Source organism: Brugia malayi (genome assembly GCF_000002995.4).
Source record: "Brugia malayi strain FR3 genome assembly, contig: Bm_v4_Chr4_scaffold_001, whole genome shotgun sequence".
Lineage (NCBI taxonomy): Eukaryota > Metazoa > Nematoda > Chromadorea > Rhabditida > Onchocercidae > Brugia > Brugia malayi.
Window position 1 is genome coordinate 12,031,810 of NW_025062478.1, and position 18,243 is coordinate 12,050,052.

An 18,243-nucleotide genomic window follows, 5' to 3' on the forward strand; every position below is an offset into this window, starting at 1 on the left:
TATCATATATTTTACATTTAATTAATTAATTAATTTTTTATTAACTAATTCATTCATTCTATTCACTAAATATTGCTGCTACTATTAAATGTACATTCCATAAAGTAAATAAGTGAATTGAATTATTTCGAAAAGCTAAAATCGAAATTTATGCACTAAAAGTTTAGAGCGTTTTCAAAATTTTCATTTTGTAAATTAATTGATTTGAATTATTAAATATGTTTAATTCATATAAATATAAATATTTCGATAATATCTTTTTTTTTTTTTTTTTTGTTTTATGAAAATTTAAAAAGAAATTTAATGCTATTAGCAATATCAATCAACAAACATAAAAAATGAAAATATTGGAACTTGTAAAAACTTTTAATGTCAATACTTGAAGTTACTTAATTCAGAAATGCTACGAGAATAGAGTATTATCATATCTATGACTTGAAATTATCTCCAGAATAGGATGTTATCTGTGATAAGTTTGATAATTTTTGACTGGATTAAGATAAGAAATGAATTATTGAACAACAAACTCTCCTCATGCCTCTCTAATTATCATTTCTCTAAAGCTATGCTTCTTCGAGTCTCTCTGTTAAAATATTTAATTAAGCACTACATTAGATTTCACTAGTTTAATTAAACAGCTATCTGATAGAAAAATATTATCAATTCCTCCAACTATACTAATAATTTTGATCTTTTTTTTTTTTTTTTCTTCCTCTCACTACAAACTAAGCATTTTATTAATATAAAATAAACAATTTTATTTTTAATTTCAAGAAAAAAAAAAAATTGTAATAAAAAATTTTGAGTTGAAAATAAATGAATTGTTTTGATCTAATCTTTTCACTCCTCTTTTTTTTTTTTCCTACTATAACTTGAATGAAATGTAATTCAATCCATCTGAAAGTGTCACAATTCTGATCGATTTAAAATTTGTCAACAGATATACTTTTGGATAGACAATCTGATTGACTAATTTTTTTTTTTCCTTCTTTTTTTTTTTCTCATTTTAAATTTTACATATTTATGTTAAAAAAAAAAATAAATAAATAAATAAAATATGAATAGAGAAGAAAGAAAAAAAAATTTTTTTTTTTTTAAATTCAGGTAAAGTTTATCATTTTTTTTTTTTTTTTTAAGTTTACAAAATATTATTTACAAAATTTATGTCTTTTGCCATTTGCGCATCATAAAGTACGAATTGTTGTTGTTCAGTGAATTTTCCTCGTTGTGCATTTTGTTTGTTAGAATGGTTGAATAATGAATATAGCAGAGCATTTCAGACTATTCCATTTCTTGGCCAGAAGATAGTTTAGATAAAGCCATACTGCAAGATCGAGCCAAACTGGGCCAATACATGCTTTCCTCACTTACATATTCTACTTTTTCAAAAAAAAAAAAAAAAATGACCAACAAATGTTTTATTCATAATTTTGCTTTTGAATTGAATAAATTATTACTTTCGTCCAAATGTTAATGCTAATAATAATAATCAAAATAGCTAGTGGTAAATACATGTTTTACTTTATTACTATTGGTTATCACAAGGCGCAAAGCGAAAGGCGCTTTTAGACTATTTGCAATAGAGCTTAAATCTTTGCTACTTTAACTGATACTCTCTAAAATATAAAATATTTCTATCAAATGTCTTCTTGTCACTTGAAAAAATGCTCAATTTAAAGTTCATTTAAAGTGGTCACTAAAGGCCATTCAGCTAAAGGATACTTTTACTCCTTAACATGCAGTGTGGTCATTTTTCAAATAAACATTATTACATTAAAAAAAAAGGAATAATAACTGAGAATCGTTTAAAAAACACTTTTTGCAATAAATTCAAATTTATCATTTCACTCTTTTCCATTCTTTTTTCTAAAGTTAAAAAGTTTTTTTTTCTTTTCTTTTCTTTTCTTTTTTATTTTGGATAGAATTTTTAAATCAAAATATATCATTTGTTCAAGTTTAATTATCATTATTAAAATATACTTCGTCTTCTTTCTTTGACATAATAGTTTCTTTTTTTTTTTTTTTTTTTTTGCAGTTAAAATTAAATGAGAATTTTACTTTCTTTTTTTTTTATTTTGTTATGAACTTTCTCAAGCACTGATAAATTAGACTATTTGAAATGATAAAACAAATGGTATATAAAACAAAAAAAAAAATATTTATTAATAGCCAAGATGAAGAAAAAAAAAAATTAGACAAGCTTTTTCAGGCTTGAATTATATTTCAGTTTTGTTAATAAGTATTAGTATTATTAACTATTCGATAGCTTCGCCGCATTTTTCTTCTTTTGCATGAAAGATTGAATTGCATAAGTTTTTTTTTTTTTTTTTTTTTTTGTGAAATCGAGAATCAACAGCTTTGTTTACTCATTTCTTGCTTCTATAATTTAAATTCGTCATTTCTTTTCAATTTTTTTTTTTTTTTTTTTTTTTTACTACAATTATTTTTTTTAAAGAAATATGAAAAAATAATATTTAAATTAATTGTAATAGTTATATCATTGAGATAATTTAAATTAATTAATTTATTCATTTCATTTTTTTAAATTAATTAAATATAAAAAAAAGATGTCATTTGCGAAGTATTTGTCAAATACATAATTGAAATGAGAATAATTGAGGAGAGAAATGTATAGAAGTGTGTGATAAATGTAATTTAAATATGAATTTAAATTTATGATATAAATACAATATGAAATCAATTGATAGCAATACATTTTGCATTGCTTTTAACATATGTTATCAATTCAAAATTCGTTTATTTTTGTGGTATTATTAGTTTAACAAAGACAAAATTTATTATCAAATTCTTATTTCGTTTTATTATATTTCAATTCGATATTATTCGATTTCAGTAAAATGAGCAAATGATTTATTACTTAACGATTTAATTCAAATATTCTTTTCTTTTCTTTTTTTTTTCCCTCTTTGTGTTTTTTTGTTTTTTTTTTTTTTTTTAAATTTCAAATTTTTAATTATTTTATCAGGTGAAAATTATCTAATATACAACTATTTAATTAACTGATTAATCAATAATTTTGAGTAATTTTAAAATTTATTTTGCTTTTGCAGGTGATAAATTGTTTGCTGATTGTTCAGGCAATTATTGATAGTATTCTTAGATAGTATATTTTTATATATTAATTAATTAGCAGTGCTATTTTTCTTATCTAATTCATTATGATTAGCATTTGAGATTTGATAAAATGAATTAATGAAATTTTTAATTATTTTTTAATTTTAATTACTTCTTTTTATTGCAAATTTTTTAATAGAAATTACATTAAATTATGCATTTAATTTATTTAACCTTTTATTTTCTTATTTTTTCTTCATTACTTCAACGTGAATAATTCAATTTTTTACTAATTTTATTTTTTTAGTTATTATAATTTGAAAATTTGAGCACAAAAATAATTATTGTTTAAGTTGTAATTATTATATAATTAAAAATTATAATCATTGTTTAGCTAAAAATTAGTGATATTAGATTGAAAATTTGAGATATAATTGATCTAAAATTGTTTTACTTATTTTAAGCTATTTGATAAATTCAAAAATTGTATTAAGTATGAAATGATAATCATCAATTTGTGATTAATTGATAATGTTTGAAATGTTTTGTCATTTATGTCAAATATGTCAAATTTTGAAATTACACATTGTAATGTTTGTTTGAAAAGAAACCAAAAAAAAAAAAAATTTTTTTTTTTTTGAATAAACAATAAATTTAGCTAAAAAATAAAAGAAAAATGCTTTAATCCGTTATTTTTATTTTCTTTTAAAATATATTTACCAAAAGTTTTTTGTAATTTAAAATGTAAATTTTTCAGTTTTTAAGAAATATCTACGAAATTATTTTATCATTTCTATGTTATCACACATTCATTTATTTAACAATTGAATTGATAAAAAAAAAAAAGAAAATAAAGAAAATAATTTCTTTGAATTGTTTTCAATTTAAAATCGATTCATTTATAATAATATTCTCACCTGAAAATATTAATTTACTATACCTGAGGGTATTTATAAATTTTTTATGTAACTCATCGATTAATTTAAATATTTATTTTGTAATGTTTTTTTTTTTTTTTTTTTTTTTTTTTTGTGCTTAAAAATTGAGATAATTATGTTTTTTTTTTTTTTTTTGTTTTTCAGATGGTAGCAAATTAAATTTGAAACAAATTAAATTGAAAAATATTTAAAATTTTCAACTACAAATGAAATTGAATAATAATTTTAAGTAAATTTAGGATTTGCTATGGAAATCGATATTATCAACAGATGTTAGAAACACAAACAAATATTGAAGAAGTGCTGTACTTATGTGACGATGAAATTTCAACTTTTTTTGATTTTTCATCTCCAAAAAAAATGTCGCAGCAGTCAATGTCACATGAAGAAAATGCGCTATTTGAAAAAAGCAAAAGCATTGATATTTCGGCGTAAAAAAACTAAAAAGTTTCTCAAATTTAGTGTTTTGCATAGAAAAAATAGCAAAGCATATTTTTGGATGAAATATCAATTTGATCATTTTAATTTGATCAAAAAATTTAGCTCAATAATTGATTGCTATTTTGTAAATTTATTGCAAATATTCATTGCTCAAAATTATTATCACTCAGGCAAATTAATCCTACAAAATGAAATTAAATCAGAATCAATCAATACTGCTAATTCTGATCAATCAATAAATTTATTCATCAATTATTATACAACTACTGCTGCCTCATTTTCCACTGATCAAAATTTCAATTCAAATTTTAATAAATCATTTAGCATTCTTCATTTGCTATCTAAAAGTTATATTTACATTTATCCATTTGCGCTTTTCAATACATCTTATGATGAAGGACAAAGTCCAATAAGATTTCAAACCAAATGGTTTATATCAAAATTGTCAACTATGAAAGCAGCAGCAGCAGCAGCAACAACAGCATCATTGTCACCTCAACTATCATCATCATTATCATCCCTATCATCATCATCATCAACTATTTTATCAACCTCGTTTTTGTCAACTTCTATGACAATCACTGCTGTATCATCGATCAATTATAATCATAACAAATCAATATCAATTTATTGCACTGCTAATTTTTTCATCATAAATTGCCTTCAAAATTATTCGAAATTAACTATTCCTATTGTTAGCAACAAATTAAAAACTTCATTATGGCAATATTTCAATTTATTAAAATTATTACTTTTATTGATAATTTTATTAGCTGATGGATCGAATGCTATATTACTTTCTGGAGCACCTGGTTCATATGCCAGGTAACTTATGCATAATTCAATTTACAACAATATAAATATTTCAAATTTTGCATAATTTTTTTTTTTTTTTTTTTTTTTTTTTTTTTGATTAAAATTTTTAATTAACTTTAAATAATTATTTAATTGATAAGAAGAAGGAAAGATTACAGATATCCTAAATGGATGCATACATTTGAAAATCAATTGTCATTGAATTTTCGAACCAAACAATCTAATGCATTATTGTTATACACAGATGATGGTGGAATTCAAGGAAATTTTTTTTCTCTTACAATTACAAATAAGAAATTACAATTGGATTTTAGGTAAGAATAAAATTTAAAATAATTAATTTAAATGAAAAATACCTCTCCTAGGCATTTTATTAAAAAAAATTTTTAACTAATATTAGCTAAGAAAATGATTAAAATAACTAATATTTAAGTAAAATTGTTTAATTAAAAGAAAAACATTTTTTTATTTTTAAATTTTAGAATAACAATTATTAAATAATTTTGAATTTATTTCAATAATCAAAAAGTTTTTTTTATCCCATACATTTAACTCATTTAATAAAAAAAATTTTTTTTTATTTGTTGCCAGAAAGTACATTTAGGCTTTATACATCTATTAGCACTATGAAGTTATCAGTGATATATTTTTTTATGATAATAAAATTGCTAATCATATCAGTTACTTTGATCTTCTTAGCATCTATCCAAATATTTAGCAGAAAAAAAAGAAACAAACCAAAAAGTTTTTATTCTTAAATTTTATAAATAAACAATTCTTTAATTTCTTGTTGTGAATTTTATTAAATTTATTCTCAAAAAAAAAGTTCGCTTTTTTTTAATGAGTGTTATCAATGTTATCAAAAGTATATAACACAATTCTTCAAATTATTTCATTTATAATTTTTTATCATTTTTAAATTTCAACTAATAATGTAAGTAATTCTCTTCAACTGATAGCTAATTTTTTCTCGCATTTATTACTAATAAATTGAATATTTAAGTTTTTTTTTTTTTTTTCACTCATTAACTATTATTACTATTATAACTTAAACTTATAATAATTTTTTTTTAATAGAAAATTTTTACAAAAATTTAATAAATTTTATAGGTTAGGAGATGAAACAAATTATTTGTCATCAGAGAGACCAGTTGTCACAATGCGATTAAATGACATCGAAGTAAGCGACTATCGATGGCATCGACTTACCTTATTTCAGGTTTTATTTATATGATTGCAAAAAATTATGCATGTCTAATCTGTGCTTCATAAAAAATTAATTAGCAGATTTTTTGACTGTTTAACGGATTATTCGGCTAATTCAATAATTTAGCTAGCAGCTAATGTCGATTGATAAAATATAATTTAATAGGATGAATTAATGAATTTTAATTTTCTGAAATAAAACAAAAAACAAAATGATTTTTCTCTTTTAATTTTTTATTCTAACCGATCAAATATAAATTATAAAAATTTTTTTTTTTTTTTTTTTTTGTGCATTTTACCTTAAATTCAAATTTATATTTTACTTAAAATTCTCTGTACTTTAAACTTTATTTTACTTAAAATTCTCTGTATTTTAAAATTTAAAAAAAATCTAATTTTATCGCTTAAATATTTTACAAAAGTAATTTTGAAGTTATTTGAATGCGATAAAATGTTGAATAATTATTATTTTCTGAGCTTCTCAAATTTATTTTAGGCCTGGGAGAATGTAAAATTACAATTGGATGACACCGTTCTTTTCAAAATTCTCAATCAAAATAGTTTTGTTTTTGGTAATCTGAAAACAAACTCTGATATGTTTATCGGTGGTGTTCCGAAGGTAATTTACCACATTCTATTTTAGTTTTTTTAGATTAATTAAATTGAAATTTATTTTTTAATAATTTCTTTTCATGTCTTATAGGTAATTAAACTTACTTAATATGTAATTAAAACTGTTACAATTTCTTTCTATTTTTTTTTTTTTTTTTTTTGAATATGTAATTAATTTTTTTTTAATTTAATTTTACTCAATGATAATCTAAAAAGGAAAGTGATTAATTCAAATTTATTTCTATGATAAATTAAAAATAAATTTTTAAGGATACTTATTTGCTTGGCGCAATGAGTTCACCATTGAAACGACATACAATTTCATTTGCTGGTGGAGTAAAAAATTTATTGTATAGGCTTTACCCACAAGGTTACCCTTACTTACTTAACATTTATTTTATTTTACATTTTGTTTATTTTTTTTTAATTTTATTTATATCTTACATTTATGATTTTAACTCTTTCATTTAAAATATATATTTGCGCTTCCTATTTATATAAATATTTATCAATTTACCTTTGTACTTGTATACACCTTTACTTAACGTTCTCACATTATTTGCTTACCACATTTGTTCATTTTTTGTTTGTGAAAAAAAAAATTTTTAATTTTTTGTTAGACTAATTTACAGGTGTCACAGCACCACAAATAATCGAGAGTGTTGGTATGAGACAATCGGACGATGATTACTGCAAAATAACAAATATTGCTAGCAAAAATGATTATTTCTGCCGAAATGGCGGTATTTGCTATAGCACAAATGATGGACCAAAATGTGACTGTTCATTTACGGATTTCCGTGGCCAACGTTGTGAACAAGGTATGTATTCGAGAGTGAAATTTGAATTTGAAGTATTCGAGAGTGAAATTTGAATTTGAAGTATTCGAGATTGAAAATTAAATTTGAAGTATTCGAGAATGAAATTTGAATTTGAAGTATTCGAGAATGAAATTTGAATTTGAAGTATTCGAGAGTGAAATTTGAATTTGAAGTATTCGACAGTGAAATTTGAATTTGAAGTATTCGAGAGTGAAATTTGAATTTGAAGTATTCGAGAATGAAATTTGAATTTGAAGTATTCGAGAGTGAAATTTGAATTTGAAACATTCCAATCACAGAGACATTTGATAGTTACAAAATTAAAATTGTCAAAATTACAGAATCTAAAATATTTTATTTATCACTTTGATTTGATTATCTGATATCTTTTCTTTTGTTTTGTTTGTTGAAATGATAATTTAATGATAATTTTTTGACCTTTTTTTTTCTTTTTTCTTTTTTTTTCTTTTTAGTTCGATTTGATTCGCATTTATCATTTAATGGTCGAGAATTGATTGGTTATGATGTTAGCAATAATTCGGCAGGAATTATACGTTTTCGATCAGAAAATATTACATTGTCTTTTAAAACGACACATTCACGAGCTCTACTATATATCGGTGGTGATCGTCTGGTATATCTTTGAAATTTTTTTAAAACATTTTAAATTTTCTAGCAAATAGAAATATTAAAAATGATGGAAAATTGAATAAGAAATAATACCATTTGTTGAGAGTTCGAACTAAAATTTTAAAATAATTCTTTTGAGAATTCAAATTAAAACATTTTATGCAAATCTTTTGAGAACATAAAATAAAAAAGTTTTACTTAAGCGAAAAAAAAAAAAAAATAATTTCTTTTGTTATAGAATTACATTCATATCACATTGGATGATGGCGCAGTTGTTGCAACATCAAAATTTGATGGAACCGAAAAACGGATAATAAGAATTTTCAACAATTATCCATCCGGTCGATATAATGATGATCGATGGCATACAGTTACTGTTTTCAGGACATTAACATTGGTTGGTAATTTTATTTTCCGGTTTTTAAATATTTTATCATTTCCAAAAATTTCTATAAATTGTTGAACTTATATCATTATGTTAGTGGCTTCATTTTAAATTATTTCAAAAATTTATCAGTCAGATCAGGAAAACTTTTACAACAATCATCTTGTAAAATCTATTTTGGATTGTTGTTTAGCTGTTTTTTTTTTTTGCAAAATGAAAATAAAAAATTTGCAAAGTAACATAATGTGGAATAAATTCATTATTAGTACACATTTCATCTTATGATAATTCTCATTTATTTTATGATTATTTCAAGTTTAGACAGCTGAAAATTAATTTTAGCATTTCAAAATGAATAATCTTGAAAAGTTGCATAATCATTTATAAAAAATAAAAAAAAAAAATTTTTTTTTAAATTTAAATTTAATTTAAAATGATAAAATAAATGAAATGAATTCTTTCCTTTCATTCATATTACTGAGTTATTTATTAATCACTTCAGTGATGATAATCTTATCAATAGAAAATTTTGAAACTGATAACTTAACAACTTCAGCGAACGACATCTGTCGCTTCAGTACATGTAAGTAATCGATTGAGGTGTGCCAAAAATGAGTTCCTTTTTTTTTTTTTTTTTTTATTTTATTTTATTTTATTTTGTTAAGTATTTTATTAAAATTTCTTTTCGTCTTTTTTTTTTTTTGTTTTTTATTTTTAGAGATTTTAGCATGGCTTTGTTATCAATCTTTCTGCTAGCAAATAACATTTCTCATTTTTTTCATTTTTTTTTTTTTTTTGGAAATAATTTTTTGTTTATTTTCAGTAAATTTTTGAAAAATTTTTCAGTTTTTGCTATTTTTTTTTTTTTTTTTGACCAAAAATTTATGCTTTATGCATTTAATAAAAAATTTTACAAAATTTTTGCTTGATTTAACCAAAAAAGTTTTTTTTTTTTTCACAATTTACATAAAATTTGTTTATCGTATGTGTATTTTTTCGAGTATTCTAATTTGTTTATGCAAATTCTTTGTCAAAATTTTACTCAAATTTATTTTTTAAGTTGTACCAATTTTTTTTTCCCCTTTTTTCTGTTATTATTAATAACAAAGTGCATTTTGTGAAACTATGAAAAAAGTTTCAAATTTTGTAGCAATAAAATTTTTATTTTAGTCAAATTAATTCTGAAAAGATAGCCAAACAAATAGGAAAGCTATGAATTAGCTTAGCTATAATTATTTTTATTAATATTTGAAAAATAATTACTTTTGAAAAAATAACAAATTTTAATTAACAAAAGACTATTAATTAAAAATTATAGATTTATTAGTCACAATTGCATGGATTGCACAATGTCTTCTCGTGTGATAATTGTTTTTTAATAAGAAAAATTTTGATAAATTAAAATTGTTTTTTTAATAGAAAGAATTTTGATAAATTAAAATTGTCTTTGATGAAAAGAATTTGATAAATTAAAAATGTTTTTTAACAGAAAGAATTTTTGATAAATTAAAATTGTTTTTTAATAGAAAGAATTTTAATAAATTAAAATTGTTCATTGCCATATGATAAAAGATTGATATAATTTTTGTCTTTATTGGATTCAAATTTTAATACAATAAGAAAGTTTTTTTTTTTTTTTTTTTTACAGACAATTTAAGCACTTTAATAGAATTATTAAAAGAGATGAAATTAGTTTAATTAAGTATAAATAAATATTTTTAAATACAAATAAACATTTAACTTAATTTGCTGTTCATTTTTTTCTTTTTTTCCAATTTAAAAAATTTGCATAAATTCTATGAGTTAAGTAATTTTTAATAAAATTTAGATAAAATGAGTAATAAAAATTCAGTAAATAATCAAAATGTAAACTTTTTTGTGTGATCAGAGTTATCTGCTTGTGTCTTTCTTATTTTAAAGAATATATTTAATAATTTTATTTTTCATTTTTATTTTTTTTTTTTTTTTGCAAAATTACTTTTGCTATCATTTTGTTCAAAAAAAGTTGCAGCAAAAATTAGAATTTTGTCGTGATTTATTGATTTATTGATAGATTGATCAATTCACTAATCGATTGAACTGCAAATAAAACAAAAAAAAAATTTTTTCTTATTTCAGATTTTTGAAAAAATTAAAATTTTGTTTTGTTATATTTTTTTTTTTTGAAAATTTGAATGAAAGAATGAAAAACGGAAAGAAATTTTTTTTTTAAATGTAAAAAAAACGACAAAATTCTTTTGTTTTTTTTTTTCTGTTTTTTTGTTTTTTCTCTTTAAAAAAAAAAAAAAAAAAAAACTTTTGCGCTATTTTAGTTATTTAAGCATTGATTTGTTTATTTTTTTTTTCTTTTAGATGACATTAAATGTTGATAATTTAAACGATGAAATTCGACAATATGCGCCTGAAATTGATTGGCTTATTAATTCATTTGCTTATTTGGGTGGTATACCAAAGAATAAAAATATTCCTGAAATTGATGTGGAAAATTTTCATGGTTGTTTAAAAAAGGTTTTTTCTTTTTATTTTTCATTCTCTCTCTTTAAAAAAGAAAAAAGAAATATTATTTGTCAGGAATAGCTCTCTCTTTTTTTTTTAGCTTTTAATTACTTATATGATTTTTTATTTTGCTTTTAATTATTTATATGACTTTTTATTTTTTTTTAATTACTTATATGATTTTTTTTTATTTTCTTTTAATTACTTATATGATTTTTTTTATTTTCTTTTAATTACTTATATGACTTTTTATTTTTTTTTTTTAGGTTAAGTATGAAGCTGATGCATATTTGATCAATTTTATCACATTAGCTGATCAAGGATATGGCCAATCAATCATACGATCAGCTGGCGAATTAACATTTTCATGTAATAAACAAGCATTATATGCAGATGTTTTCTCATTTAATACTGGCCAACATTTTATTACATTACCCAAATGGAATTCTGTTGCTAGCGGAAGTTTGAGTAATTTTTAATTTTTAATAAAATTTAAATTAATTATTGAAATTTTGTAATATTCTACGAGAATCATTCATTCATTCATTCATTGCTTTTCTTTTTTTCACATTTTAATTATTTTATTTCTTTTGAATCATTTTTTTTTTTTATTTATTCTTTAAATTGGCAACTCTTTTTTTTTTTTTTCGTTTTGTTGAATAAAATTAAATATTATAATTGATGTTATTATGATTATTTAAAAAAAAAAAAAAAAATGAAAGTTTAAAAGTAAAAAAAAATAAAAAAATAATAGGAAAAAATTTATTTTAATTTTATAATAAAAATGTATAATTTTGTATAATTTTTTTCAGAGAATTTCAGGCTTTCAGTTACGAACACAAGAATTTGATGGCCTTATTCTTTATCATGGATCATTACCAACCACAAAAACAGGATATGATTATTTTGCATTTGAATTAATTGATGGTCATCTATTTATGATTATTAATCTAGGATCAGGACATATTAGATTACAGGTAGTTAAATTTTCCACAAAAAATGCCAAATTTAATTCTGTCATGATTAGCAATTTTAAATTTGTCTTTTCCAAATAGCTTAATAAAAATTAAATTATTGTTCAAAGTTAGCAAATAAATAATTTAATCAATATAATTTAAAAAAAAAAAAAAAAAACGAAACGAAAATTTCAAAAATATCATAAGGTATCATTAAGGTTGCTAAGGTAACAAAGGTAGTAGCTCATTTTTTTTATAGACAACAGCGGAAAAAATAACGGATGGAGCGGTATGGCACAGCGTAACGCTTGAACGGATGGGACGGAGTGGTACAGTGATCGTTGATAATATTAAAACTGATTTTTCAACACCTGGTGTGTCTGCCAATTTAATTATCGGTAATGCATATTTTAATTAATTTATTTTTTTTCTAACAAATTTTATTATGTATTATTTAACACCTTGCTAATTCCATAATTTAAACAAATCGTTATTCAAAGATAACTTTGAATATATAATCAGTTTAATCGATTTTTCCGGTTTGGTTAATAGAGTTATTTCCGGTTTTGCTTTATCTCATTTAATTAGTGAAGTAAATTTTAACAAAAGCTTGAAATTAGCAATTTGAATTTCATTGTATACTTGAACTTAAATTACTTTAAATACATGAAATGCGGCTAATTTCAAATAAAAAAAAAAAAAGATTTTTAAAAATACTGAAGAAAAATGATAAATTTGATTGATGAAAGTTGCCTAAATGTATAAAAATTTTTCAATATTACAAAATTTTCGTAAATTTTTTTTACTTAAATCATTTGCAAAAAAAAATGAATCTTATAAATTGAATATTTTTTTTTTTCACAATATTATTAGTATATGTTTACGGTTATAGAAGAACCAATCTATTTGGGAGCTGTACCATGGCCAAGTAATGAATCGGATCCGGTTGACTTTCATGTACCTTCTCCGATTTGGACAGCAAATCTACGAAAAGGTTATATTGGCTGTCTGAAAGGTATACGCATCAATGGTATCAGCCCAAATATTGCAAGCATTTTTCAGGAACAACAAAAGAATTTTAAAAAAGGTTAATTGATATTATAATGAACATTGATTTCACATTCTTATCAATCACTTAATCAGTTGTGTGTTCCCATATCAGAGTAGCAATTCATTATCATCACAAACGTATAAATTCAAAATTGCATATTTAAAATGACGAGATTGTCCGGTACATAAGTTCAAGCTGCTATATCATAGCGGAATTGTCCGACACATAAGTTCAAACTGCTATATCATAGCGGAATTGCGCGACACATAAGTTCAGACTGCTATATCATAGCGGAATTGCGCGACACATAAGTTCAGATTGCTATATCATAGCGGAATTGCGCGACACATAAGTTCAAACTGCTATATCATAGCGGAATTGCGCGACACATAAGTTCAAACTGCTATATCATAGCGGAATTGCGCGACACATAAGTTCAAACTGCTATATCATAGCGGAATTGCGTGACATAAATTCAAAATCAATTACTCTTTTACATATGTTTCCTCTTTTTTAATTTAAAAAATGTCAATTTTTGGAAATATCAATTTGCTTTTTCTACTTTTTAAACTTATTCTTTCTTTCTAATTCTTCCACAAAATTTGCTATCTCATTTATTCAACATGTCAACATCTTCCGTACTTACTTATTTCTCAACTTAAAGTACATATTAGTACAAACTTTAGACTTACTGAAGTAAAACTATCAATAAGCCATCACTCATTCATTCAAGCTAAAATGTCATACTTTCTTTCAAATGATACCTGTCATACATGTCAATAAGTTTTTAAATTGAAATGTCTTTTTCTTTTTTTTCAAAAAATTCTTTTTCTCTCTTTCTTTTCATTTTTTAAACGAAGTATTTTGTATTTCTTTATTCTCAAACAATATTAAAGCTTAAAATCTTAATTAATAATATATTTTAGTGAATTAATTTTTACTTCAAATATTGAATAATTTATTTTTTTTTTCTTCCAAATAAAAAACTGTAATTTATATTTTAATACACATATTTTATTTTAAAATTTTTAAAAATTTTTTACAAAGTTCAATAAAATTAAAGTTTACTTTGTTTATTGCATATGAATGATCTATGAAGTTTAATAGCATAATTGTTTGGTATTGATTAATCATTATCAATAGCTAGGAATATAATTAATGATTGTAAATTTAATGAAATAATTATCACAGGAATTAGCTATGGCTGTTCAGCTAATGTAAATCAGGACTTTTGCGCCTTATCACCATGCAAAAATTTTGGACGATGTGAGAATGGTTATAATAGTTTTCGATGTGATTGTTCAGTATCAGCTATGGAAGGAATACTTTGTGATAAAGGTTTTTTTTATCACTTTTTTATTAATTTTTAATTCTTTATCAAAAATTTCTTTTTTTTTTTTTTTTTTTGTTTCATTTTTATATTCACTTTTTAAAAATTATTTGCAAATATATTTAATTGAATACATAATTTGAAATAATTTGAATAATAGTTTAAAATTGAAATATTATTTGTAATTTTTCATTGTTGTTGTAAATAATTTCTTATGTATTATGGTAGAATTAATATAAAATTTAAATTGTGGCAGAATTATTTTAACTTATTTTTTTTTTATTTTAACATATATAATTTAAATTATGGTAGAATTATTTTAACACTGATAAAAATGTTACAGTAAATGATAAAATCAGAAAAGAAAAGTTTAAAAAATTTCAAAATTAAAAAAATTTAAAGTTACAAAAAAAAATTAAATTTAAAATTTAGAACCTGAATATGTGGATTTTTCGACAAATAATGTACCATCGCTTTTACTACCAAAATCTATTGAAAGTGAAGCGGAAACAATTGAATGTAAATTTCGAAGTATCAATGAAAGAAGTGTTTTATTGGATACAAAATCAATAAAATCACCAAATCATCGCATTTTACTTTTACTAATTGATGGAGAACTTGAATTGCATCTTAATTTCGAGAATTCGCATCATGTAATTTATCTTGAAATTTCAATAAATAAATTTAGATGAGAAGAATTTTTTTTTAAAAAAAAAAAAAGAAAAGATGCATTGATAAAGGATTGAATATTGAGTGTGTTTTATGAGTTTGAACTTTAATTTAATTGAATGTTCAATCTATTCCATATTTTAACTTTTATTTATGACTGATTAATGATATCAGTAAGTTAGTTAATTTGAAATTATATTTGTTAAGTATATAATCAATTATTTTTGAATTATAGCATTTTTATTTAGTGAAAAAATTGCAGAAATAATGTAATTTTTTCTTTTTTTTTTTTTGTCAGTGATTAATTGTCACCAAATTGTCACCAAATTAATTCTCACTTTAGTTTTTTTTTTTTTTTTTTTTTTTGATAGCGTAAGGACTTTCGTTTGAATTCAATTAAATCTTTGTTATCCTCGTTTTTTCTTTCTTAAGGCTAATATCTTATTTTTTGTTAAAGCTATTATTCCATTTTAAAATTTCAATTTAAAATTTTATTATTATTTCATTTATAAATAGAAAATATTTCATCTTAATATAAAAAATATGAAAGATTAATTAGTAAAAATATTGATAATAAAAGATTTTATGTTTGCGAGTAGTATTTTTTGTGAAGCATTGTTATTGTTTTATTTAAATTACAAATCAATAATTAATTTTAATCTTTTAATTAATTAAACAAAAAGGAAAAGTTGCAGGTGTTCAATTGGGGTATTAATTTAAATGATAATCGAATTCATTCAATGCGTATTAAACGACGTGGCGAGAAATTATTGCTATTTTTAGATGGGAAATGGGAACATAATTGTAAGTTTTTTTTTTTTCATAAAATATTTTTTAAAATATAATATTTAAGAAAAAAAAAAAAAAGCAATTTTAAAATTTTTGCATTTAAATAAAAAAAGAATTTTCTTTATAATTCAAACGCTAACATTTTAGAATTTTAAATACTTACATATAAATATAATTTGTTATTTATTAAATGTTAAATTTTTCATATCTATATATTAAATTTTAATATTGAAATTATCAAAAAAAAAAAAAAGAAAAAAAAATGAAATAAATTGATAAAATTGATTTAAATATTTGTTTTTAAATGATTTATATATAAATTAGAAAATAAACTTACTTACTTGAATATAATATAAATTATTGATATTAATCAATTTTAGATTTTCTGCCTTCTTCTAAGTTAGTATTAGATATTGATGAGATATCTGCTGGACATTCATTGCACGCAATGTCATCCACACATTTTACCGCACGCGCAAATGACACATTGGAAGAGAAATTTGGCGGACAAATGATAAAAATGCTTTTCAATGATTTCGATATTTTGAAGAGTGTAAAACGTCGAAATCCGATCAATAATCCATCAGAAAAGATGAATCCATCACGTGATCGATATAAATTAAAGAATAGGTATTTATTTTAATTTATATTAATATGTATTAAATTATTATCATTATTATTATTATCAGCAAAATTATCATTTTTAGGTTTGTTTAAAATTTTCCATAAATATTTTCTAATATTGATGTAATTTCAAAGGGATTACTTGAATAGATTTAATTTTGAAGTATTTGCACTTATTAATTACTATGTAATCATTTATTATCTTTAAGTATTTAAGTACTTTAAGTATATTTAATCTTTAATAGTCTTAAATTTCAAATGTTATCAAATGTTGTGACAATTTCTGTAAATAATTTGTTTGAATTATTTTCAACATAATGAAAGTATAAAGACTGAGAAAAAACAAAAAAAAAAAAAAAACAAAAAGCTTTTCTTAATCAAAAGATAACAAATTGAAAAAGTTAAATTTTATTTAAATCAATTAAAATATATACGTAATTTTTGGAAAAAAAAAAAAGAAAATAATGATGAATTAATTTTTAAATTTTTGTTTTTTTTAATAAAAATGTTGCAAAAAAAAAAGAAAAAAAAAGTTGAATTATACTTTAAAAATTCTTTTCAATTAATATAATAAATTGTTTTACTTTCTTCTTTATTTTTCTTTTTAAATAAATTTTTTAAATTCAGGAAAGTAAAATCTTCATCTGTAACATTCGAAAAACACAATGCATATGCAATGATAAATGATAAGCATTTGATGAGTATTAAAAATATTTATCGAATTTCATTTAAATTTCGCACACTGTCGCCGTCAGCAATGCTCTTTGCATTTTTAACTAATTCCACTTACAATAATAATTTTGCATCTTTGGAATTGCATTACGGTCGAATAAGGTTAGCAATTTCTCACTACCATTATAATAATATTTAACAATAAAAGGTCAAAGGTTATTCCAGTTAACAATAAAAAAAAAAAAAGAAAAAAACAATTTTTGAAATGTTAATGCTACTATTAACAAAAAAGCTAGCATATTATTTGCATTGTTAACATCATAAATGTAATATAAACAAAAATTAAAATTATTTGATTCTATGAATGTCAAAGGTTAAACATTTATGTTTGAGTTAAAAGATTTAAATATTCATTTCTCATTTGAAAGAAATGATTTACTTCCTCTTTTTTTTTTTTTTTTTTTTTTTTAATTTAAATTAAATAGCAAATATTTCAGGTACACTTATAGCTTTAGCACACGAACAGAAGTGATAATGTCACCAGCTTTACCAGATGGACAAGTTTTAAATGACTTTAAATGGCATAGTGTCATCATTTTTCAGGTTTATTACTATTAATTGAAAAACACCTGTGCAAATTTTTACTAAATATTGCTATCATTTAATCTTATTAAAGAATAATTTACTCAAATGTTAGCATTAGCATATAAGCTATCGTTTTAGCTATTAGAA

The 18,243-nt window shown here is 21.7% G+C and overlaps 1 protein-coding gene across 2 annotated transcripts in view; it reads left to right on the forward strand.

Annotated features, from left to right (window-relative positions):
• Positions 1 to 4,905: 4,905 nt before the first annotated feature.
• The window catches only part of Bma-nrx-1 (Thrombospondin N-terminal -like domain containing protein), a gene marked incomplete at both ends in the record, with an annotated part of 42,753 nt that continues 29,415 nt past the window's right edge, over positions 4,906 to 18,243 (forward strand). The window contains 18 exons of one of the 2 annotated variants that reach the window (XM_043082511.1): positions 4,906 to 5,279; positions 6,381 to 6,489; positions 6,973 to 7,095; positions 7,359 to 7,458; positions 7,721 to 7,951; positions 8,383 to 8,543; positions 8,778 to 8,936; positions 11,277 to 11,432; positions 11,687 to 11,888; positions 12,243 to 12,397; positions 12,636 to 12,774; positions 13,269 to 13,463; positions 14,619 to 14,765; positions 15,190 to 15,410; positions 16,122 to 16,230; positions 16,596 to 16,845; positions 17,467 to 17,673; positions 18,009 to 18,114. In XM_043082511.1, the coding sequence (XP_042938445.1) occupies positions 4,906 to 5,279; positions 6,381 to 6,489; positions 6,973 to 7,095; positions 7,359 to 7,458; positions 7,721 to 7,951; positions 8,383 to 8,543; positions 8,778 to 8,936; positions 11,277 to 11,432; positions 11,687 to 11,888; positions 12,243 to 12,397; positions 12,636 to 12,774; positions 13,269 to 13,463; positions 14,619 to 14,765; positions 15,190 to 15,410; positions 16,122 to 16,230; positions 16,596 to 16,845; positions 17,467 to 17,673; positions 18,009 to 18,114 (3,144 nt within the window). The remainder of the gene's footprint in view (positions 5,280 to 6,380; positions 6,490 to 6,972; positions 7,096 to 7,358; positions 7,459 to 7,720; positions 7,952 to 8,382; positions 8,544 to 8,777; positions 8,937 to 11,276; positions 11,433 to 11,686; positions 11,889 to 12,242; positions 12,398 to 12,635; positions 12,775 to 13,268; positions 13,464 to 14,618; positions 14,766 to 15,189; positions 15,411 to 16,121; positions 16,231 to 16,595; positions 16,846 to 17,466; positions 17,674 to 18,008; positions 18,115 to 18,243) is intronic. The other variant, XM_043082512.1, reaches the window with a different exon arrangement.